At 44.9% G+C, this 24,727-nt stretch overlaps 1 protein-coding gene across 1 annotated transcript in view; it reads left to right on the top strand.

Annotated features, from left to right (window-relative positions):
• Ppp1r21 (protein phosphatase 1 regulatory subunit 21) overlaps positions 1 to 24,727 on the top strand; it is a 60,814-nt gene that overhangs the window by 14,005 nt on the left and 22,082 nt on the right. Inside the window, exons 3-14 of the mRNA XM_036170672.1 lie at positions 664 to 810; positions 2,917 to 3,018; positions 4,840 to 5,004; positions 5,124 to 5,182; positions 6,394 to 6,488; positions 8,736 to 8,788; positions 9,554 to 9,703; positions 13,086 to 13,187; positions 13,274 to 13,362; positions 15,488 to 15,624; positions 19,352 to 19,444; positions 22,391 to 22,518. Of these exons, the coding sequence (XP_036026565.1) occupies positions 664 to 810; positions 2,917 to 3,018; positions 4,840 to 5,004; positions 5,124 to 5,182; positions 6,394 to 6,488; positions 8,736 to 8,788; positions 9,554 to 9,703; positions 13,086 to 13,187; positions 13,274 to 13,362; positions 15,488 to 15,624; positions 19,352 to 19,444; positions 22,391 to 22,518 (1,320 nt within the window). The remainder of the gene's footprint in view (positions 1 to 663; positions 811 to 2,916; positions 3,019 to 4,839; positions 5,005 to 5,123; positions 5,183 to 6,393; positions 6,489 to 8,735; positions 8,789 to 9,553; positions 9,704 to 13,085; positions 13,188 to 13,273; positions 13,363 to 15,487; positions 15,625 to 19,351; positions 19,445 to 22,390; positions 22,519 to 24,727) is intronic.

The raw sequence follows: 24,727 nt of genomic DNA, 5'->3' as shown, positions 1-24,727 counted from the left end.
TGTAGGTCTTGAGTCTGTTTTGAAGGGCTTGAAAGTGAGCCGCTGTGGAGCGGAGTGTGGAAGTCCTCTTGTCCTGCGTTAAGGGTGGCTTCAAAACCTGACGGGCAGGTAGGTGGAAGGCAGTGCGCTGAGAAGATCCGGAGCAGGCATGTAGCTCTGCGCTCATGGAGGCGTCCTTGAAGACCGGGCTAGGTTCTGTCCCCAGCATGGCGCAAAGAAAGGGGGTGAGGTGGGGATAAGACTATGTTTACAGTCAGAGAGGACTTACAGAGAGAGGGCCATCAACAGATTCCTGCCCTCCATGAGCACTGAGGGTATTATCAGTAAGTCTGCGGTTCCCTTAACACATCCAGGTCTATAAACTATAAATGTGTAGCCCCTGGCCTGTCTGCTCGCTTTCTCGGACTTAACCAAGTTACAGGCATTTTGCCTTAAGTTGCTGACAGTCTGTTGTTTCAACATATATATTTTATTTATTTATAAATATAGTGGTTTGGCCGGAAGCTATTTTTGTGCAAAATAGCTAAAACATATCTGAAATAATAAATATGTAACATATTCATTCCCTGAAGCAAGCGGATTTGATTTTATGTTGGTGGAACAAAGACTAAAAAAAAAAAAAAGCCAGACAGAGTGTGAGAGGACTGTTTCACTTTGATGTAGGAACAACTGAAAATGAAGGATCAGTCGTTGAGGAAACTACAACAGGAAATGGACAGTTTGACATTTCGAAATCTGCAGCTTGCCAAGAGGGTGGAACTCCTCCAAGATGAGCTAGCGCTGAGTGAGCCTCGAGGCAAGAAAAATAAGGTAAGTGGAGGAGAGGCCCCTGTGTGGTCTGTGGAGAGGCACAGACTGGCGTGAACAGCAGAGCCACTCCAGGCCCTCAGGGCTCCATTGTGTCTGGTACCTGAGTCCAGAGAGGACGTGTTTGTCATGAATACATCCACATAGGGCCATTTTCCCCTTTTCTTTTGTTTTGGGGACAAGATCTCTTCTTGCAGCTCAGCTGGCCTCAAATCCACAATGCTCTCATCTTAGCCTCCAGGTGCTGGAATGACAGGTGTGGGCCTCCGTGACCAGTGCAGGGGCATTGCCGTAGAAAAGTCAGTTTTTAAAAATTCATTAGCAGCCAGTGTGCATAATTGGGTTAGTAGCTGAGAAAAATTAATAGAATAGCTCATATTGCTCAAAATTGGTATCTTTGTTACCTTAATTCCTGCTAGGCAAAGGTAAGGCAAATGAACTCAGAGGTGGTGAGGGATGCACTGTAGCTGCCCGAGCTGGTGCAGCTGGAGCCTCTGAGATGAAGTGTTGGTGCCTTTGTGGTTCACTCGGGAGGCAGATTTCTGTGCTTCAGAACATAAGAAGGCATGCTGGGCGAGTTAGAGGGTTAAGTCTTCCGTGTGTATATAGACCCACATTCTGCAGATGTGTTTCCAGGCTATGGTGAAGGAAAAAGCAGACAGGGACCCTGGAGAAGACTCTGTAGAGGGAAGAACACGGCTGTAGTCAAGCTTGGCTTGAGTTCTTGGCCTGCCGTTTATAACTCTACAACTGTGGCAAAGCTGTTAATCTTTTAGCCTCAATTTATCCATCTGTAACGTAGATATGAGAATTTAAGGTTTATGAGGATTAAAGGTGATCACGTGAAGTGCCTAAAGCTGTATCATCATGTAATATATTAATACCTTTCCCAAATGCATCGATCTGTTTAGAAGGGTGCTCTGAAGTGTTCAGGTCAAGAGGGACAAAGAGAACCTACCATGTACATATTAGAGTCACTAGGAAGTGTGCATGCTTCGGGAATTCCAGATGATCTCTGGAGGAGACAGCTGTCTAGACTTCAAACATGACTATCAGGTGTTTTGGTTGTTCTTTTTTTTTTTTTTTTAGTTGCAGGGCGGGGGGGGGAGGGGTAGTGCGTCTTACTCTGTAGCCCAGGCTGCCCTGGTATGTAGTCCAGGCTGGGCTCAAATGTGTAGCAGTTCTCCTACCTTGGCGTCCTAAGTACTGGGATTATAGGTGTGAGCCACCACGCCACCAGATTAATTATTTAGCAGAGATGTCTAAGACTTGTGAACTAGTCTTAGTTAAAGGTTCCAAGTTTGGAACACTGAGGACCACAAGTAAGTCATTCCTTAGTGTGCCTTGTGTAGCTTTTGTGTTCGAATGTGATGGGTACTCAGTGTCTTTGGTTTCTGATGTAGCTGTGTTTGCAAAGGATCTCTTCACCACCAATTGGTATTGTGTCGGCAGGTGAGTTCATCTGAAGGGGTGAGTGAGGTACAGAAAAGGCAGGGATCGGTGACTATTGTCCACACAGCGTCATTGTTAGACCGCTCCAACAGTCTCTGTTCTGTGTCACACAGAAACAAGCGCTCATTCTTAGATCTCTAAATAGGCCTATTCTTCTTAGTGGGAAAGGGAACATTAGCAAGAGAGGAATTTTTCATAAGCTCAGGTTTTTTTCTTGTTTGCATAATAGCTTTATTTTAACATGGTTAGGTTTTTATTAAAATAGAAATTGATGTGAACTCTCACATGAACATGTATTTGTGAATGACTTAATAGAACTTCTTAAAGGAATGTAATAACTCAGACTCTAACATAATCTCTCCCATACCGAAAGCTCAGGTTGAGACAAGGGTCCTGCTGTTCTGTGTTCCAGCAGCTCCTGAATTCCTGTGCAGGAAATGATGAGCCCAGTTATCTTCCCCTCTGTCCCTCTCTCAAGCTGTCTTGCCTTTGCAGTCTTTGAGGCTCCAGTTTGGATCCCATAGGCGAAGTTTGCGGGGCTATTTGAAAGGGGTGTGCACACAGAAGACAAGCCACTAAGGTCGTGGGTGCTGTGTGCCTCAGCTTGTTGCTCTAAAGGATCCAAGTTGTGTGGACATAACTTGTTCTTTCCCTCAGAAAAGTGGCGAGTCTTCTTCTCAGTTGAGTCAAGAGCAGAAGAGCGTCTTCGATGAAGATCTGCAAAAGAAAATCGAGGAGAATGAGCGGCTGCATATACAGGTGACAGAAGAAGATGGGGCTGGGGGCTGGCAGGATGGCTCAGTAGGTAAAGGCACATGTAAAGGTGAAGGCCTGAGTTCACTCCCTGGGCCCCACACAGTGGAAGGAAAGAGCCAACTCCTACAGGTTGTCTCTCTGACTGCCACACGTGCTGTCTTGTGCCCCCACACAATACATAAATAAATAAATGTTTAAAGAGACGGAGCTTGGCACTGGAGGGGGGCTCTGTGGTGAAGAGCACTTACTGCTCTTCTAGATGACCTAGGTTCAGCTCCACCACCCATTTTATGACTCAAAAATGCCTCTAACTCCAGAACCAGGGGTTCCCTTTACTGGCCCCTGGGGGCACTGTATGTATGTGGTACAGGTATATAACATGAAGACAAACAAAACCAAAACCAAACTCTTACATATAAAATACATAAATATTTAAAAAAACAAATGAATCTTTGTAGGCAGAAGTTTCTATCCCACCAGCAGCTCCCAAATAGACATACAGAGACTTAATATTAATCATAAATGCTCAGCCAACAGTTCAGGGTTGTTACTAGCTAACTCTTACATTTAAATTCACCTGTGTTTCTAACCTATGCTTTGCCACGTGGCTTGGTATCTTCTCTCAGTACTGCATGCCCATCTGCTATGCCTTGCATCTGCTTGAAACTCTGAGACTCCGCCCTTCTTCTACCCAGCATTCCCAGTTTGACTCTTCCGCCTAACCGTATTCTGTCCGGCTATTGGCCAGTTAGTTGGCTTCTTTATTAAACCAATCACATCGACATATTTCACACAGTGTAAAGGGATATTCCACAGGTCTTACAATCCGAAATGTGGAAAAGTTGATGCAATACTTACCTTGCTGTCTACATGGATTTTTAATGTTTTCTACGCCCTTTAAGTATGTAATGTGACTATGATCTGTTCATTTCTTAAATCTCATGCATTGCTTGATGTACATTTGTTCAGTCTTCAGATTAGAAATAGACTAGGCACAAGTCCCAGAGTTGATGAGATGGGTCATTTTGTGGGAGCTTATCAACAAGAAGGGTTTGTTTCATGATCTGTGATGTTTAGGATTTTGTTTGTTGTGTTTTGCTTTTTGTGTTTTTGAGGCAGCTTTTCTTGTAGCTCAGTGTTAGCCTTGAACTCCCTATGTTGCAGAGGATTTTTTGGAGTCGTAGTCCCCCTGCCTCCACCTATGAAGTGCTGGCATTACTGGTATGCATCACTGTGCCCAGCTTTGAAAGATTTCAGGGGTCACAGATAGCTCAGTGCATAAAGGTGCTTGTTGCCAAGCCTGACAACCCGAGTTCAGTCCCTGGGACCGCAAACTGACTCTTGCCTTCTGACCTCTGTACATGTACACACAAATACACAGAGTAATGAGAAAAAGAAAAACCGTGAAAAATTTGATCTCAGTGCACTTTATATCTAAATCTAAATCTAAGTATTCATAACTCTTAATGAGTGTCAGACTTACTAAGGACAAACTTTTGTATGTTTTAGGAGAAGCACCTCAGTTGAATTGTCTATAGATAGTTGTTCAGAGTAGAGATTTGTGGGCCTAAAGGAGGGAGGTGCAGGCTGAGGAGCAGGTTCCTCTGTTCCAGTGTCATTTCTGCCGTGTTTTAACTGAGACAAAGGCCGTGTAACGCATTTAACTTTCCACATCTGTCAAAGAAGGATAATGAAGTACACCCCTGTTCCCTGTGGGAATTAAGTGCTCTGGGGCCTTTAGCTCACCTCATCAGCCACATAGTAGTCCCAGGGTGTGTGGCTGCTGCTGGCCTTGCTGCATGCATCGGGATCTTTTCCTTTCAGTTTTTCGAAGCTGATGAGCATCACAAGCATGTGGAAGCAGAGCTGAGGAGTCGGCTGGCCGCTCTGGAAACCGAAGCTGCTCAGCACCAAGCTGTGATTGACGGCCTGACCCGGAAGTACATGGAGACCATCGAGAAACTACAGAATGACAAGGCTAAGCTAGAAGTGAGTCTGGTGCCCAGGGAGGCATGTTGATAACTAGGTTTGGCTCCTGTAAGTTCTGGGGTGCTGTGTGGGGACTCAGCCATAGGTTGAGCTTTTCTTTTCTTTCCCTCCAAATTCAGGTAAAATCTCAGACTCTAGAAAAGGAGGCCAAGGAATGTCGACTTCGAACAGAAGAATGGTATGTAGAAATGTGAATGCCAAGGGGTAGTTGGAAGATTTCCTGTGTTCTGCCTGCCCTGTGGTTGGGACAAATCTCTCACCCACAGCCCCGCAGCCTTTTATAAAATAATCCCACAGGGGCTTAATATTAATTATAACTGCTTGGCCATTAGCTCAGATTTATTACTGACTAGCTCTTACACTTAAATTAACCCATAATTCTCATTTATGTTTAGCCACATGGCTTGGTACCTTTTCTCAGTTCTGCCTTGTCATCTTGCTTCCTCTGTGTCTGGCTGGCAACTCCTGACTCAGCCTTCCTCTTCCCAGAATTCTCCTTGTCTGCTTATCCCGCCAATCAGCATTTTATTTATCAACCAATCAGAGCAACACACATTCACAGCATGGAGAATGACATCCCACAGCAGGGTCCTGAGGCCAGAATCAAAGCCCAAGCCTCTCTTTCGCTCCTTTTTTTCTGTCCATGCCGAGCTGAGGAGACTAGTATGTCACTGCCAGTCTCAGGCCAGAGCGTCTTGACAGAGTGGCCTCTGCTGGGCCTCAGCATAGGTCTGGGAGATCTGGCTCTAGTTTCCTTGACTGGGACTTTGTGCTTCTGACTCTCCTGGGTCAGGGACCGTCTAATAGTTTCTAACAGGAAACATGACTAAGTGTTGCCAACTTTCTTATGGTACGTTTTGAGTAAGGTTGAGGTTATAGGATCTAACTGAGAGCATTACATAGCAGTGTGCCAAAGCTGTTCATAGTCTTAAGGTTTTGTTTTTTGGTATTTACCATAATATTTAGGTTTCACTGCCTTGGTAGAAATACACGTGTGCCTTAGATGGTTCTGTGCTAATAATTTAGACAAAACAGAAATTATCAGCTTTTGAACTCAAGTAAGAAATAACCTGATATAATACTTAAAAAAACTGTACAGTGATAATTGAATAAACATTTAGAGATAGTAAACAGGAAATTTATGATTATCTTGGGGAAGTAAACGCAGGCTGTGTGAGAAACTGGGACTATGGTAGATTCCCGGGAGTCTCCGGGCAGGGCTTGGGAATGGGGCTGGTTCCTCTTTTAACATTTTGAACAACTCTCAGCGGAATGTTCCAGATGTTAGCACAGCTCTCTGAAGGTCTGCTGCGAGCTGTTGGGGTAACAAGCAATTGACGATTCCCTGATTGGTAATAATGTGGTTTTGTGGGTTCTTTTTTCTTTCAGTCAATTACAGTTAAAAAATCTTCATGAAGATTTGTCAGGTAGATTAGAAGAATCCTTATCAATCATCAATGAAAAAGTACCTTTTAATGATACAAGTAGGTATTACATAAATGTAAGTTTTCTGTTATTTGCATCTTTGAATCTCTCTATGGTAGCTGGTTAAGTAAGATAATTTGAGATCTCTGCAAAAAAGCCGAATTGGCCCGGTGGAGGGCTCTGCCTGGCTCTCTTGATCAGCTGTGGGTGTCTTGTTTCCTAGGGACGTTTTACGTGATCTCCTAAGGGCTTCAAAGCCAGTTTCCCCGGAAGACGGCCCCTGCATCCTTTTAACTCGGTTCTCATATCCCAGGACAAAACCAACCTTTATATGAAGTGGCAGGACATGCATATGAGAGAAGCTGTTCAGTGCGTTTGGGGGTGCAGTGTCCACAGTGGGATGTGTCTTTTCGGCCTGTTAACTTCTGCACCTTGGGGAATCCCCAGTGACAGGACGGTGTTGGGAAGGCTAGCTTCTGTTTCCTCCTGGGGATGGCCTGGTAGCTCACACATCCAAAAGTAACAAAAAGAACTGAAACAATACCCTAGAACAGCACTCACATGTGCAATAGATGTTTAACCTGTAGGTGAGAAGTAAACGAAACCCTTGAAAGCAAAGAACAAATGTATTTGGGAGGCCAGTGAAATGACTCAGTGGGTGAAGGTGCTTGCTGCCAGCCTGCCAGCCCGAGTCTGGTGCCCAGAACTCCCAGAAGTTGTCTTTGGCTTCGCTCTGCCGTGGTGTCCAGGTGCCTGCTCCCACCTGCTCAAGCAAATACATTTGTTTTTTTAAAAAATGAAGTTAATACACACTTCCTTCTGCAGCTGCATTTGAAATTTTTTAGTTCCCTTAAACTTTTCTTAGAAAGGCTGGGTGTGGTGGGGGAGGAGAGAAACAGTACTTTGATCACATCTAAAATCAGCATCGGTGGGGCTCAACTGTTGAGAGCACCGATTGCTTTTCCAGAGGACCTGGTCTCTATTCCCAGCACACACATGGTGGCTCGTAACTGTCTGTACTTCCAGTTCCAGGGGAGCTGATGCTGCGGGCATGCATGTGGTGCACAAACGTGTACTGTAATTGTTTTTGTAATGTAGTTGTTCATACAGGCGAGACACACAAATACATCAGATAGTTAAAATCAGCACAGGCCAGGTCTGTGTCAACAACTAGGTCCCGCCTTGAAAGCAATGCCTGTTTCCAGCTTCTACACTGAGTGGCGTCCCTGCACCGTGTCTGTGCCTGTGGGGTCCTGGTGGTGGTTACCTGTCACTCTTTGTATCTGTTAGTGATTAGTAGCTTTTGGATCTTATACACTTATACTTCCTTTTCCAGTACTACTTGTCACATCATATCTGTGGGCCCACCTGCACATGTGTGGCACATAGTATCACACACATGCACACTCACACGCACACGCAGAGACTTTTTAAAGAACACTTTCACTTTGGCCCTGGTCCTACTATCCAGCGGGGGAGGAGATGAGGAATGGTTTTTGGGACATAAATGGGCAAGTCTGGAATAGCTGTCCTGAAAAGCAGGAGAGGGCACAGCAGTGAAGCCCTTGATTGGTTCCTAGTAGAGCTGAAGTCTCCACTGAAGCCATGTGGAATAGATCTTGGCAGACCTGGCTCTGGTTTGGTTAACAGCATTGTTGAGGTGATAGACCAGCTTTGGGGGGACAAGAAGCAAGGCCCCAAGAGGGCTGATAGAAGGCAGAGGTGCTGAGGGACGGGGCAAGCTGGGACCACGGTGAGTGACGGCAGTGGAGACTTAGCAGTGAGAAGGCACAGGGATTTTCTGAATGGCGTAGCCGTGACTGGTGAGTGACTGGGTGGTGACAGAGACGAAGGCCTAAAAGGACAGGTGCCTGGATTTAGGCCGCGTCTGAGGCCGGTGACAGTCTGGGCATGAGGACTGAGGAAGACGGTGGGAGCAGGGGCCCCGGACAGTGAAATGTGGTCCTGTTATGGAACTGGTATTTTGGAGGGTTAGGTGGCAGTCCAGGCAAGGTATTGTAGACGGACCAATGACAGCGACATCAGCAGCCTTTGGAAGGCTGCAAAGAGGTGTTTGAAAGGACTTCTTTGACTTGGAAATCCAGGAGTGCTTGGTTTGTTTCTTGTAATCCTGAAGCTAAACAAAGAAACAGTTATTATTTCTCTAGAAAGCGCAGACTCCCTGTGTATTCCACCCTCCTGTGCTTGATTATGCGTCAGGCATTTTGAATTCTCTTAGGAAGCTGTTTTACAGAGCTCCTCTGAGGATTCAGATGAGCTCTAATGGCATCCCTCTTGTTTTGTAGAGTATAATCTGTACAACTCTCTCAACGTTCCACCGCACAACCGGAGACATCAGGTAAAGGAGGGAGCGAGTGTGTGTTCCTAGTTTCAGCCTTGCGTGCACTGTCCTGCCACGTGAAGTTAGCTGTCTGGGTCTCTGTGTGATGGGCCAGGCCATCACTTTACCGTCATCTGTTTCTTCAGATTGTAGGAGTTGCTTGTATTGAATTCATGCTCTGCTGATTTTTGACATTTTTGTGCATTTTTTACATTTATTTATTTATTGGGGAGTGCTCCTCGTATGTGGAGGCCTAAGGACAGCTAGTGGGGTCCATCTCCTTTTTCCACTGTGTCCTGGACTTTGATCATCAGACTTGGTGGCGTTGGTGGCAAGCACCTTTGCCCAGTACTGATTATTTTATTTTGTTTAGACAGGGTCTCATTTTGTAGCTCCAGTGGCCTTAGAACTTAATCTGTAGACCAGGCTGGCCTCGAACTCACAGAGATCTGCCTGCCTCTACCTCCCAAGTGCTGGGATTAAAGGCATGTGCCCCCATACCTGGCAGTACCACTGATTTTTGATGTTTTTCTCATCCTTTCACATTAGAACTGAATTATGGGATGCCTTACTGTTTGAAGCAGGTTTTTATTTTAGGATGGGGGCTTTGCACTCAAACAGCTGAGGCATATTTGCCAAAGCCAGTGGCTTCCCGACTGACTTGGACGGGAGGACACTGATGTTCGAGTGGGGCGAATGAATGGAGGCTGAGGAGTGACTCACCGGGTTCAAGTGCTTTAAAACAGTTGCTGCATAGTTGACTGTGTGCACTTTGATTTAAAGCTGAAGATGCGGGATATAGCTGGGCAGGCCCTGGCTTTCATTCAGGATCTCGTTCCGGCTCTTCTGAACTTTCACACCTATACAGAGCAGAGGATTCAAATTTTCCCTGTTGATTCAGCCATAGATGCCATATCACCACTGAATCAGAAGGTAAGTAGTCACAACGCCTTTTGTTGCCATGGACAGAGGGGGAGAACAAATAGGGAATTCCGTTCACTCCACTTCCTGTATTAGCCAAGTATGGTGGGAGACACGGAAGAAACCACAAGTCATGGTCTTCACCAGAACAGATTATGGCTAAACAGGGTGTTAAGAATTATCAGAAGACCTCAGAGTGAGCAGTTGAGGAAATAGTTGAATGAGTGTGTGAATGAGTGAGTGAGCAAGTGAGCAGGCCATCTAGCTACCAGTATGGCCAGAAGTGTGGAATCATTGGGGTTGGGCAATGCTCTGTGAAGAATCTGCGAAGATTGTCTGGGTTTTGGAGCCTTGAAGACTGAGTAAGATTTGAATGTAGGGGGCTGGAGAGATGGCAGTAGTTAAGAGCACTGGCTGTTTTTCCAGAGGTACTAAGTTCAATTCCCAGCACCCACATGGTGGCTCACAACCATCTGTAATGAGATCTGGGGCCCTCTTCTGGCCTGCAGGGATACATGTAGACAGAACACTGTATACATAATCAATCTTACCAAAAAAAAAAAAAAGATTTGAATATAGGAAGAGGGATGGTGGTTGGCTCCCCCCACCCCTTTGGTACTTTTGAACTTCTGGAAGAAACTATGTGAGTAGGAATGTGAAGCAGGAAAGCATGGTGGGTGGAGCTGAACTTTTGGGAGTGATGGAGACTTGTGCTGGGTGAACTTCAGGACTGGAATGTGAAGTCCCTGGAGGGAGGAATGGGATGAAATTGAAGAGAGCAGAGTGGCTATTTTCAGAGGCCCCGAGGCCGGCCAAGGCAGAGGCCTTCCCTTTGGCCTTGGGTGGCTTTTTGACGGCGCTTGGCAGGATGGAAGTTTCATGTTGTTGGCGGGAGGGGTAATTTGCTGGCGTGTTTCTGTCTTGTCTGTAGTTGCTGTGAGCCTGTCATGGGGCCAGACAGACAGCCAGCCTGCTCTTTCCTTCTGCTCGGGCGTCTGGTGGGGAGGGACAGAGCCCCTTGAGTGTGGCAGCGTTTCAGGGTCTGTGGGGCCTGATTGAGGGAAGAAGAGCTTTGCAGATACTTTCCTCCATCCCTGTGCTTTCTTTTGACCGAAAGAGTTTGCCTCCTTACCCAAGGAATTCTAAAAAGGATTTAAGGACACCTGCTATTTAATAATTTACTATTATTATTATTTTGTTTTGTTTTGTTATTTTGAGACAGGGTTTCTCTGTGTAACAGCCCTGGCTGTCCTGGAACTCTGTAGACCAGGCTGGCTTCCAACTCAGATATCCACCTGCCTTTGCCTCCTGAGTGTTGAAATCAAAGATGTGCGCCATCACCACCCTGTGTAAAACTTTATTTAACTGTAAAGCTGAATGCTAATGAGTATATTCATTTTATGTAACTGGATAGTAAGCTCCCCAGAACTTAGTAGTTTGAAACAGTAGACACTGGCTATCTCCTGGTTTCTATGGTTAGGCATTCAGGGACCAGCTACCTAGGGAGTCGTGGCTCCTGACTTTTCATAAGGTTACACACATGATGTCCCTGGGGCTGCATTCATCTGAAGGCCTCACTGGCTGAGGGATGGGCTTCTGAGGTGGCTCAGATTTATTTACTCACATGCCTGGTAAGTTAGTGCTGGCTGGTGCCAAGGAGCCTGTTCCTCATGTAGGGTGATGTTCTCACGACATGACACCTAACATCCCTTAGAGAGCTCGGCTCAAAAGACGTGGAAGCCATAGTCTTTTGGGACACTTGGCTAGTCCCATTTGTCATGCCTGTTGTGTTACTGGTCACACAGACTAACCCTGAAACAACATGAGTGGGTAGCATTCAAAGGCAAGAATACATGGGCGTCACTGAGGTCACCTTGGAGGTCAGCTCACATACAAGGGAGACTGAGGGATCTTGTTACAGATGTATCCTCTGAGAGCTTGAGAATGTGACATGTAATCAACCATGCTTTTCTACTTAATATGACTCTTCCTAGCTTTTTTGTTTGTTGGGTTTTTTTTTTGTTGTTGTTGTTTTTGGTGTCTAGTTTTGTAGTTCCAGTGGTTAGATATACTCATGTATACAGGTACCCAAAGTGCCTAGTAGATGGCAAAGACTTGGACTCTGAAGTTGGACTACTTAGGACACTTTCTAGCTGTGTCCCCTTGGGAGACTTGCTTACTCTCTCTGCTTTGAATTGGGAGAGGAGCTTGTCCATGTCACAGATATACACAGGTAACCTAAGAAGTACACAGGTAACCTAAGAAGTACACAGGTAAACTAAGTAGTGAGCACTCGGTAGAAGTTAGCCATAACCATTTACCAGAGTGTCTGGTGATAGTGAGTGCTTGGTTTTCATCCATTTCAGTAATTGCATAAATCTACTGAGCCTCATAAAAATAACTTCTATAATTTTATTTTGTTTAGAACACTTCATTATTTTGAAGACTTCATGTATTTCTCAGTATTCCATCTTCATTGCTTTGGCCTATGAAAGTTCCTTTGATTTTTCTACAAAGTCTACATAGAGAAAGAAGGTTTGGAAACCTTTTGCTAAAAGATGGCCAAAAGGGGTAAACTGTTTCTAGACTCTTAAAGTAGCTGGGAACTCACACTTGAGAGCTGTGGACAGTGGAGCCCAGGTGCTTGAGCTGTGCAGGACAGTGTTACCGTGCAGTTCCCACGGGGCCACCTGCATCCTGTAGAAGACAGTACATGTCTCTCTGCAGAAGCTCAAACTTGAGCCGTGTGAAATACTCAGATGGCTGGGACGTTTCACAAGTCCGTCTTACCCCTCTGCTTCTAAATTGTCCAGATGTAGAGGGATTTGCTTCCCCATGTTGGGATTCCCCCACCACACACACACACACACACACACACACACACACACACACACACACACACACACCAGCCTCACACAGGCCAAGCACTCCCTGTAGCACTGGGCTGTAGCCATAGTCCCTGACTCTGCATGCTGTGACATGGGTGATGATAATGGACATTTTAACTCACTTGCTTACATTCTGGCATTTGTTAACCCTAACAGTGTATGCAGTAAACAAGAAGCTGCCTGGTGGGCTGCTTCGGAACACTGAGGTGCATAATGCAAAGTCCACCCAACCTTCTGTTTTTTCCTCACTGGGGTCCCTGCAGAGCAGCCAGTGTTCAGGGTGCTGTGCTGACTGTCACCCCATTTCCTCAGCTGCCTGCTTGTCCACTGTCACCCCCCTCTGCTTCCTTGATTTGAATTGGGATGGGGAATTTTATCTGGGACTTTAGAGGGGTTTTTCAGAAATGTGTTCAAAAGAATTTCAGTGTGAAGTCAGCGAGTCCCCCTCCTGAGTGCTAACCCTTGTTTTCCATGGAATTAATTCAGACGCTTCTCCTCCTATTCAGTTCTCCCAATACCTTCATGAAAACGCGTCCTACGTCCGCCCCCTTGAGGAAGGAATGCTGCATGTATTCGAGAGTATTACTGAGGATACTGTGACCGTCCTGGTAATTGCCCCTTGTTTTATTGCGGAGAAACTTGGGCTCTCATTGCCCGGTAGCACTTTTAACTGTGACATTATGTTTCTATCCAGGAGACAACTGTGAAATTGAAAATGTTTTCAGACCACTTAACTTCCTACGTACGCTTCCTTAGGAAGATCCTTCCTTATCAGTTAAAAAGGTATTCATTCTGTGGAGGCCAGGTAACCTGGGGAGCTGCGGGTGGGACCTGACCTGTTAATCACATAGTAACAGGGCATCTTGCATCTGTCTGGACCTTCTGTCAAATGGTTGAGTAATGTCAATCAGCTGTCATTCCAGTAGCCCTTTGTCTGTATAAGGTCATAATCAGTGTTCACAAGAATTGGGAATGGCACAGTTTTTAGAAGAAACATTTTATTTTTGTTTTTGTTTTTAAATTGTTGTTAATGTCTTGATGGGAGTTAGAATATTTAACTTCTGCATTTAAATCTTAATCCTTAGGTGTCCTTAGAATGATATCTTTTTATTTTTATTATTGGAGACATTTAAATTATAAAATAAAATCTTTATCTGCTCTGGATCTCTAGGCTATATCCAAAACCTCTAATATTCCACCTTAAATATTCAGTATTAATATTTTTAATTCTACCTTACATTTCTAGAAAAGCATAAAAGTGTACTGGAAATTTGATAAAATTGCTTGGAAGTTTTAATACTGTTCGTTTGTTTTGAGACAGGGTCTCATTGTATAGCCTTGTTTGGCCTAGAGCTTGCTAAGTAGACCAGGCTGACTTGAACTTATAGCTCTCCACCTGCTTCAGCCTCCTGAGAGCTGGAATTAAAGGGGTGCACATCTGGTTTTTATGATTTTATTGTAAAGCATTTGCCAAATCCTTTCTCTTGGTGGCAAATGCCCTTACCTGCTGCGCTCTCTTGCTGGCCCACCTTTTTCAAATAGCCACTGTGAGCAGCAGGCCTGAGGGAGAGCAGGGTTGAGTGGAGCGGTCTTAAAGCAGAGGAGACGAGGGAACTAGAGAGATGGAATCAATCCTGTTTCCGTGTTAACTTTTCTAGGTTTCTTCTGTTTTGTTTTGGGGGTGGGGGACAGAGTTTGCCTAGCACAGGCTCACCTGAAGCTCATCATCCTGCCTCAGCCTTTTGATAGTGCGATTGCAGGCATACACCATGCTTGGCATTTTTCTAGTTTTATAGTAACCTTTTTACTTGATTACTACATTTGTTAAACACATTTATTTATTTATTTTTAAATGTGATCCTATAGTAGCAGCAATGCCAATTTTTGTTTAATTAATTCTCTTTAGGAATTCAGATAAATGGACTGTCTTCTGTAAATAGTTGAAGGATTTCCCCCAGCAAAGGTTCAGTGTTTACTGAACTACCCAACTCACTCATTTGAGCACTCGGTTCACATGCCGGGTCTCCAGCCACTCCTTCTGTTGTGTTCTCACTGACCCTGGCTCAGCACTGCACTTGTGCCCACTGGGAACCCTACAGAGCCAGCCCCTTCCTTCTTCACAGCTTTTCTTGGAGTTAGAGTGTTTTGTTACCAGTTTTCATCCAAATCCATAGAGAAATGGGACCATTTTGGTTTTGTTCCTTTGAACTATTTGACTTTAAGTCTTCTGAGAAGTCTCAGTGAGAAACTGAGTGAGACAAGCGTCCCTATTTTAAGAATTTTTAATGTGGTCCAGAGAGATGGCTCAGTAGGTAAAGACTCCTGCTGCCAGGCCTGTGGAGGTTCTCAGGGTAGAAGGCAAGAACCAGCTTCTGCATGTTGTCCTCTGACTTCTGCATCTGCGCTGTGGCACATGGACACACGTGCACACACACATACAAATAATTTTTTGAAAAAATAACTTTAGTACTTCAAAATATACTACTTTTGGGGAGGGGAGAAAAAAAAATATACTACTTTCATGCCGGAGAGGTGACTCAGTGATTAAGGGCACATTCTGTTCTTCTAGAGCACCTGGGTTTGATTTTTAGCATCCATAAGGCAGCTCACCACCATCTGTAACGCCAGCTCCAAGGGGTACAATATCCTTTTCTGGCCTCCTCAGGAACCAGACAACAAATGGTACATAGACATATATGCAAGCAAAACATTTAGACAAATAAAAAATTTTATATATAAAATACAAACACACATATAAAACATTTAGACAAATAAAAAATTATATATATATATTTTATATATATATATAAAACATTTAAACACAAAAAAATAAATCTTTTATTTGAAAGAAAAAAAAGGAAAAGAAAGTTATCCAGGATGCTCACTTTTGAAACCCTGCCATTCCTAGTTTAGAAGAAGAATGTGAATCTTCCCTTTGCACTCCTGCACTGAGAGCCAGGAACCTGGAGCTGTCCCAGGACGTGAAGCGCTTGACGGCCGTGTTTGAGAAGCTGCAGACATACATCAGCCTCCTGGCCCTGCCAAGTAAGTAAGGCTGCTGCCAGGACTCAGTCTGAAGAACAAGGGCAGAAGATCTGGAATTCAGGGAGCAGAGGTAATGGAGTTCAGGAGGGAAGGAGGTTGAATGTTGTGTTTCCGAAGTTAAGGGAAAGTCTCTATCACTAACCATGCACTGAGTGTCAGCTCCCCTTCTCTTTTTAAGTGGAGAAGGGTGACAACACTTGACTGTGGAAGCCACAGGGGGCATCATGACCCTTTGTTAAAGATGCCCATTGTTTTCTTTGCACCTAATTAGAGAAAGACACTGACCTCAGTTTAATGATGTTTTAAAGCCCTCCTTGGTTTTAGTTAGGCCTGGGGTCACATCTGTGTTCTCAGAACTCAGGAAACTGAGGCAGTTTCCCAAGTTCAAGGCCAGCTTTGGCTGTAAAGAGAGGGAGGGAGGGAGGGAGGAAACTAGGAAACTTCTAGTCCAGCGTATAAATGATAGCATAAAAATACTTTTCTTTTGTCTTTTTATTCTGTTACCTGCCGTACATCCTACCCATTTAAAGTCCAAACCAGTAGCTTTCTGGGCACTCACTGGTATGTGCCCTCAGGGCAGGCCATTTCAAACCATCCTGTCACCTGAAGAGACCCTTATTCTTTAGCTGTGGCTTCCTGTGCTGCCATTCCTGTGTTCTGGCTTCCTGTCTTTAGCCCTAAGCAGCCACTTCTCCGTTTCCTGTCTCCAGACTTACCAGTTCCAGATTCATAAATGGTACCATTATATGAAGTTTGTTGTATTTTCTTGCTTTCATGCAATAAAGCTTATGATTGATGCAAAATATAGCATGTATCCATACTTCATTCTTTTTATTGCAGAATACTGTTCCATTGTTTAAATGTACCAAATAGTTTATGTATATCCATTAAAATTTGGATTGTTTGACTATTAAGAATAATGATGCGGGGGCTGGAGAGGTGGCTCAGAGGTTAAGCACACTGACGGCTCTTCCAGAAGTCCTGAGTTCAATTCCCAGCAACCACATGGTGGCTCACAACCACCTGTAATGAGATCTGGTGCCCTCTTCTGGCCTGCAGGCATACATGCAGGCAGAACATTGTATACATAATAAATACATAAATCTTTAAAAAAAAAAGAATAATGATGCTACAGATATTAATGTTTAAGCTTTTATGTGGACTTTTATCTTTTCATTCTTTTGGGCCCGGGGGCACACATCTGTACCTATGGGCATACATGCTGGATCATAAGGTAACTATATGTAACTGTTTGAGGAGTTACCTAGACTTTTTGCTTCCCTCCCACTGTGTGTGAAAGGTAGATTTCCCTGACCTCGCTAACTTTTGTTGACACAGGACTTGACTTTGGCCATCCTAACGGCTCTGAGGTAGACTCACTGTGATTGATTCGCCCTTCCCTCTGTCCAGACGTGCCAGATGCCCTTTGACCTGTTCGTTTATTTCCTTTAGTGAAAAATCTGTTCGGATCTCTTCCTCACTTTCAGTTGGGTTATTTGTCTTCCTGTTGTTGAGTTATAAATAATAGTTCTCTGTACGCTCCACAGTCAGGTCTCTTGTTGGATATCTGATTGACGGCATTTTCTTCTGCTTCGTTCTCACGTAGCCTACAGCATCCTTTGAAGCACAGAGGTTTCCAACTTTGATGAAACCCAGTTATCTGTTGAACTGTTATTTCCTTTTTGGTGGTGGTGGGGGATGTCATGCTTTTTCTTTCATATGTAAAAACTCCTATCAATTCCATAGTTGTGAAGATGTGTTTTCTTCCAAGAGTTTTACAGTTGTATTTTGAGTTCATTTGTGTGTGTGGTGGAAGGTGAGGGGCTGGCTCGTCCTTTCCTATGGCTGCCCAGCCCCCAGTCCATTTGCTCACAGTTCTTTCTGTTAAATGGGCTTACACCCTCCTTGAAAGCCAGTTGGCCGTATGTGGTGAGTTTACTCCTGGAATCCTGGACTCCGAGCGGGTTGTCCGGGATCCTGTGCCAGCCACCCGCCATCTTGATGACTGTCGCTTTGTAGACAGCTGAGATGAGGAAGTGACAGTTCTCTCCTTTCTTCTTCACGATTGTTTCAGTTGTTCAGGATCCCTTATATGAATTGTAGCATTGGCTTGTCGGTCTCTACAATGTAAATTTCTTTTCTTCTCTTTCTTTTTTTCTTAAAGATTTATTTATTTATTAAGTTTACGGTGCTCTGCCTGCATGTATCCCTGCAAGCCGGAAGAGGGCACCAGATCTCATTACAGATGGTTGTGAGCCACCAGGTGGGTGCTGGGAATTGAACTCAGGACCTCTGGAAGAACAGTCAGTGCTCCTAACCTCTGATCCATCTCTCCAGCCCCCAACAATGTAAATTTCTTGTTCATGGTACTTTGTTACAATAGCCCGGGAAACATAGAGAGCACGGTCATCTTGAGTCTTCTGATCCACGAGCCTGTTACTTATTTAAGAATGTAGTTTTCAGAGCCTTCGTTTGAAGGGCTCTCCTTTACGCTGGTCTCCTTTACGCTGGCCTTCCCTACTCAGACCCTGGCCTAAGCTCCTCTCATTGCTGGAGAATTGCTCTGGGCTTCTCTGAAGGCCTTGGGGCATGCATCATTCAGAGGCTGATTGCATTAAATACAGACTCCTTTCAAGTTGTAACATTTAACTAGCTCCTAGCATTTTTGAGGTTGGTGTTTGTAATTTTGACCCCAGGAGGCCTGTTCCTTTTCACAGCTTGTAGTTTAGTTTAATGAATCGGCTGTTTCTTCTCTTTCTCCTTGAACTTCTCTCGTATTGCAAGTGAAATCATTTCCCTTGAGAAAAGGCCCGAACCTAAGACTGCTTCTCCCTAGAGCTAACTTCTCAGAGCCACGGTCCATGTGTTGGGCACAGTAGTGTCACAACCACTCGGGTCTTTTGGCTCGCCTCTTTCAGTGTGGAACTCACGTTGATAGCCGAGGCAGTGGCGACAAGGACCACACATTCTCAGCAGCCCTTGTTCAAGGCAGAGTCTTGGTCTCAGAAGTTGGGGCTTAGGTGAGGGAAGGAACCCCTCCCCACTTCTTGGCCATACTTGATCAGAACTTGGCCTCAGCAGCCATTGGCTGGGAGACAGGAGAGGGACGGTTGTGTGCTGGGCTGTGTCTGTTGGGAGTGGGGTTTCTGCACTGAGCTAGTGAGGGATGACTTGGCTTACTCGTCACAGACTTGTGTCGTTTCTTCTGAGTTGTTATTGATTTTTCTCATATTGTGTGTGTGAGTTCAGTGTAGGGTGTGTGTGTGTGTGTGTGTGTGTGTGTGTGTGTGTGTGTGCGCGCGTGTGCGTGTACGCGTGTGCACATGCACAGGATATGTGTAGTTATGTGTTTGTATATGAGGGGGTAGGGGGTAGGCATACTTCTGCCACAATGTGGAGGTCAGAAAACAACTCGTGGGAATCAGTTTTCTCCACTCTCCAGGATTCTGGGATCAAGCTCAGGTTTCCAGGCTTGATGGCAATGCCTTTACCTGCTGAGCCATTTTACTGGCCTTCCTTTGGCTTCTTAATCATTAAAAATGTGTGCTGAGAGATGCATATCGGTTAGATGTACCTGTATTCCTTACCACCATTAGTGAATGTATATGCAAAGACTTGGAAAGCCATTCTTTCTGACATGTTATAAGCAGACTTCATTTTCTGTGGTCCCCAGAACATGGAAGAAGATGGGGGAAATGCTCATAGGTCTTGTGTCTGGTTTTTCCAGGTTCAGACCCAGATGGGCTCCTTCGGGCAAACTACACTTCCGTCTTAACAAACCTTGGCACTGCTCTTCACGGGTTTCATGACGTCATGAAAGGTGAGCCTTGAACCAGAACCTGAGTCCGAGGAAACCTTCACTTTTCAGATCTGCCTGCCAAGGGTTACAGACCCAGAAAAAGCTTAGCAGCATTTTGGTGTACGTGGATGTGCACAGCGCCGTCACCGGATCTGACACCGGGTTGGGGCGGTGGGGGCCACACCAGACATGCTCTTCAGGAGCACTCAGCAAAACAAAACAAAACAAAAAAATGTGTAGGGGGAATGATTAATGCCCCCTCAAGATTGGCATGTCATAATATCTGTATTTTATATTGCTATTCTAATTCAGCAGTTACATCCTAAGGACCTGAAAAGATTTAGAAACATTAGCATGCTTTGTTTGTACGTTTCCTGAGGTCAGGGTGCTGCTGAGTGGCCCCGGACAAAGAGGGTCCTTTTCCTGGTTTGGGGAGAGATTGTGGGAGAGTTGGGACCTCCTTGGCCCTTTGTGCCGCCACTTGTTTCTTTTCCTTTTACTTATTTCTAGTTTTTAATTTAGTGTGCCAAATAATGAGTTTCAGTATGACATTTTCAAACTTCTTTCTGCTCTTGAAAATGAACATGAAAAAGAAAATGGGAAACATGAAGGATGCTGGAAAGTGATTCTAGGGCCTCGTTGCTAGGGTTACAGTTTCAACCTGCCTCCTTACCTAGCTTGGAAGACTGTTGTGTCGTGAGAATGCAGAGTGCGTATTAACAGGCATTAGCAGAAGCATCTTTTTGTTGTTGTTTACATGTTTTTATTTTTTATTTTGGTCAGGATCTCACCCTTAGCCTAGGTTGGCTTCAAATTTGTGATCCTGCCACAGCCTCCTGAGTATGGAATTACAGGCCTGCACCACAATGCCTGGTGGAAACTTGGTTTTTTGTTGTTGTTGTTTGTTTGTTTTTGAGACAGGGTTTCTCTGTGTAGCTTTGAAGCCTGTCCTGGAACTCTAAGACCAGGCTGGCCTCGAACTCACAAGAGATCCGCCTGCTTCTGCCTCCCGAGTGCTGGGATTAAAGGCATGTGCCAACACCACCCAGTGGAACCTTGGTTTTTAAGACAACTTTTGTTGCAACTTTATACCCTCCTGCTTTTCCAGGAATAATAATTGTTTGGTCTAAGTTGGACACAGGGAAGAAAGTTTAGGTAGGTGGGTTGGTATTGTTAGTATAAAAAAAAAAAAAAAAAAAAAAAAAGCATGAGAGTTGACCATGACCATGGCACTCTTATGAAGAAAACATTAAATTGGGACTCCCTTATATTTCAGAGGTTCAGTCCATTATCATCATGGTAGGACATGGCAGCGTGCAGGCAGACATGGTGCTGGGGCAGGAGCTGAGAGTCTTACATCTTGATCTGTAGGCAATAGGAAGTAAAATGAGACACTGGGTGTGGCTTGAGCATAGGAGACCCCAAAGCTCACACCCACAGTGACACCCTTCCTCCAACAAGGCCACACCTCCTAATACTGCCACTCCCTTTGGCGGTCATTTTCTTTCACACCTCCACAGGAGCTATCAAAATGTGCTTTTATGTAGAATTAAAATGTAATTGAGGGCCAGCAAAATGGCTCAGTGGGCGAAAGTGTTTGTCTCCGGAACTGAGTTTGATTCCTAGGACCCACGTGGTAATAGAGAACTGTCTACTGCTTCAGACAGTCACTTGATCTCTGCATACATGCTGTGGATGTACACACACTCACACACTCACACACACACACACACACACACACTCACACTGAGTTAAGTAAAATGCAAGTGAATTGATCTTTTTTTTTTGCAATTGTAACCATTTTTAATTTCACAATTCAATGGCATTAATTACACTCATGATATTCATTAATTAAACTCATGATATTAATTACATTGGTGGTATGAATTGACCTTTTGATAGTGTTGTATGTGGAGGGATTATTTGCTTTTCGTTTGGGAGCTCTGATGCAAGTAGCCTCATAGGAGACCGAGAAATATACAAGGAAAAAAAACCCTGTGGTTTAGGTCATGTCATTCCTGTGGGCTTTGTTGGAGTTAAAACTGAATGTCAGAGTACACCTGAATAAGGAAAGCCTTTGGATCAAATGAAGAGAAAACAACAGCGTGGTAGAATCGTAGCCTCCACGAGGACGTGGTTCTCAGTATTGCACCTGTGTCACAAGTACCAGATTACCTGCCAACCAAGACGGCACACCCGGGAAACTGTGTATTCCATGGTGCCAGCAAACTATCGAGTCACATTTTCAGTTGATGAAGCAAGAAAATGTCTGCTTTAGGGGCTGGCAAGTTTTATAACACATGTTGACTGAAATTTTATGTACTTGGATATCATATGAGTATGTAGAGGAGAATCATTTATTTTCAGACATTGACTATAATAGTAATGTGCCAATCTGTTGGTACCTTCCTTCATAGTGACAACTGAAAGGTAATACTCAGAGCTCAGAGGTGGAGCTTGCTGAGCTGGTTTTGATCCTTAGTACTGAAACAAACATACTGACATTAGATGGAAAGTTGGCCGAGGGCTACAGAAAGTCTCTGCAATTTTTCTCTGAATAGAGAACTGTACTAAGAGTTGCATACAGGGGCTGGAGAGATGGTTCAGTGGTTAAGAGCACTTGCTGAGGACCAGTGTTGCAATCCCAGCACCCACATCAGGTGGCCCACAAAAGCTTGTGATTCCAGCTTCATAGGCTCCAATACCCTCCTCTGCCTCCTTGTGCACCTGTGCACACATGTGTGCATACACACACACACACACACACACACACACACACACACACACACCCCACATCCTATTCACTTTGTGGCCAGCTGATGCAGCACAGTCTTGATACTTGGGGTCATTGCTTTCAAATGCCCTTAATAAACCTGGAAGTCAAGCTGTGAGAATGGAGCAGGCTGGCTAGCGGCGTGTGACTGGTATGTAAATAGTAATGTTTGCATCTCATTGGTTTTCTTATAGACATTTCCAAACATTATAGTCAGAAGGCCTCTATAGAGCATGAGCTTCCAACAGCAACCCAGAAGCTGGTAACCACTAACGACTGTGTCCTGTCGTCGGCAATGGCTCTAACGAACGGAGCAGGGAAGGTGAGCATGCTCGGCTTATCCCAACCTCAGTTCAGCCCTGGAATGTGCTCCTTTGAAAAAAGGGACCAGAAAATTGATCTGTAAAAGGATTGTGGAGATAAGGTCTGTGTGTGTGTGGCAGGAGTGGGGAGGAGGCTAGGGTTGAACCAGGGTCCTGGGCATGGTAGACGGCGACTCTGCTACATCCCCAAACCTTAAGGTCTTTCTTTCTTTTTTTTTAAACAATGTTTTACTTTTTTCACCATTACCCAATATGTCCCCCAGTTTTCTTCAGTTGAACCATCTGTATAATATTTAAAACACTGTTCAGCATGATGGTGAATGAGAGGGTCACTTACTGTTTTTTAAACCCTCCAAAGTAGTTTTCAATTTTTTACTTTAGATACAAAGCAGTGGTTTCATTATCATTTTTTGTTTGTTTGTTTTGTTTTGTTTGTTTTTTGAGACAGGGTTTCTCTGTGTAGCTTTGCGCCTGTCCTGGAACTCACTCTGTAGACCAGGCTGGCCTCAAACTCACAGAGATCCGCCTGCCTCTGCCTCCCGAGTGATGGGATTACAGGTGTGCGCCACCACCACCTGCTACATTAGGATATTTCTTACACATCTGTCGTTGTACTTTGATTGTGTTCAGCCCCATTCCCTCTTATCCCCAATCCCTTCCTCTCCCCCTGGTGTCTTCCCTCCCCATACACACACACACACACACACACACACACACACACACACACACTCACACACACAATTTGTTACCTAAGTTTTTGAATTCTGATTTATAAAAGAAAACCTTTCTTCTTTTGATTTGGCGGGCAGTGTTCATGCCATGGCACGGCTGGAAAGGTCAGAGGACAGCTTGTGGGAGTGAGACTTTCCTTCTACCCGTGGAGCCTGGAGGTTGAACTCAGGTTATCAGGCTGGCAGCAGACCCTTTACCGCTGAGCCACCTCCCCAGCCCTGAGCACTGACTTCATCAAACACTACCAGTATTTGATAGTTTCCTTATCTGTGACCAAATGGCTTGCAGGAAGCAATTAAATGGAGAAGAGGTTTAGTTGTTCATTACTTTATTTTTGAGATTTTTTTTTTTTAAGATTTATTTATTATATATACAGTGTTCCGCCTATAGGCATCCCTACACATCAGAAGAGGGCGCCAGATCTCATTACAGGTGGTTGTGAGCCACCATGTGGGTGCTGGGAATTGAACTCAGGACCTCTGGAAGAGCAGTCAGTGCTCTTCACCTCTGAGCCATCTCTCCAGGCCTATTTCTGAGGTTATAATGTAATGACATCATTCCTTTCTTCCCTTTCCTCCTTCTAACCCTCTTATACACCACTCTTTGGGAAGAAAGGAATGATGAATTGTTGTTACATGTGAATATGTCCCTAAGTATAACCTGCTCATGAAGCAGAGTAAGCAAGAAAAGACCAGTCACTAGATACTGATTTATTGATCTGTTTAGGGATTTACTTAAAGTACTGCTTGTCCTGCCTTTTTTCCAAGCATGATGTCACCTGCTCCCTGGGACAGAGTGACCTGGAGAAATGTTAAGCCATGGGTGGTTGTCTTTAACAGCCTGCCGACGGCCATGTATACCTCTATAAAAACTGCCCCATTTGTGTTGACAGCTTCAGTCCCCTGGTGACATCCAGTCTCTCCAACTCTCCTTGGTGTCAGGGTACTTACTCCAGGAAGGTTCCTGCCGCCACCCTCAGTCTGTATAATGTTATATATGTGTGTGTTCAGGGCTGACCGTTGGTATTGGGTTACCATCTGGTGTGCTCTTCCCTGGGGAGGACCGTTTCTCCCCCTCTGAGCACTCCTCAGTTGCCTGGAGGTCGTTGTGTGGGGTTGAGGCCTCATGGTCTTTCTCTGTCCACTTTGGAATGTCTCTTGCTGTCTTTGGCTCATGGTGTGAGGAGACACATCTGCCGTGGTGGTGAAGGTGTGGTGGGTCCTTGGCAGTGAGGGGAGCTGGTGACATCATCTCTGCAGGCAGGAGGCAGGAGTCCCATAGGGACTAGCAGAGCTGTTACCATGATGACCCCCCCCCCCCCCCCCCCCCCCCGGCTGCTTCCTCCGGCAAGACCCCATACCCTGAAGTTTCCACAGCCTCAAAACACCACCAGCTGGGACTAAATGTTCACTCACATGGGCCATATTGTACCTAACCCTGAGGTTTACTTGATGCTGTAAAAGACTGGTAAAAAGT

This window comes from Onychomys torridus, chromosome 21 (genome assembly GCF_903995425.1).
Source record: "Onychomys torridus chromosome 21, mOncTor1.1, whole genome shotgun sequence".
Classification (NCBI taxonomy): Eukaryota; Metazoa; Chordata; class Mammalia; order Rodentia; family Cricetidae; genus Onychomys; species Onychomys torridus.
This window is presented reverse-complemented; position numbering and strand designations above follow the sequence as displayed.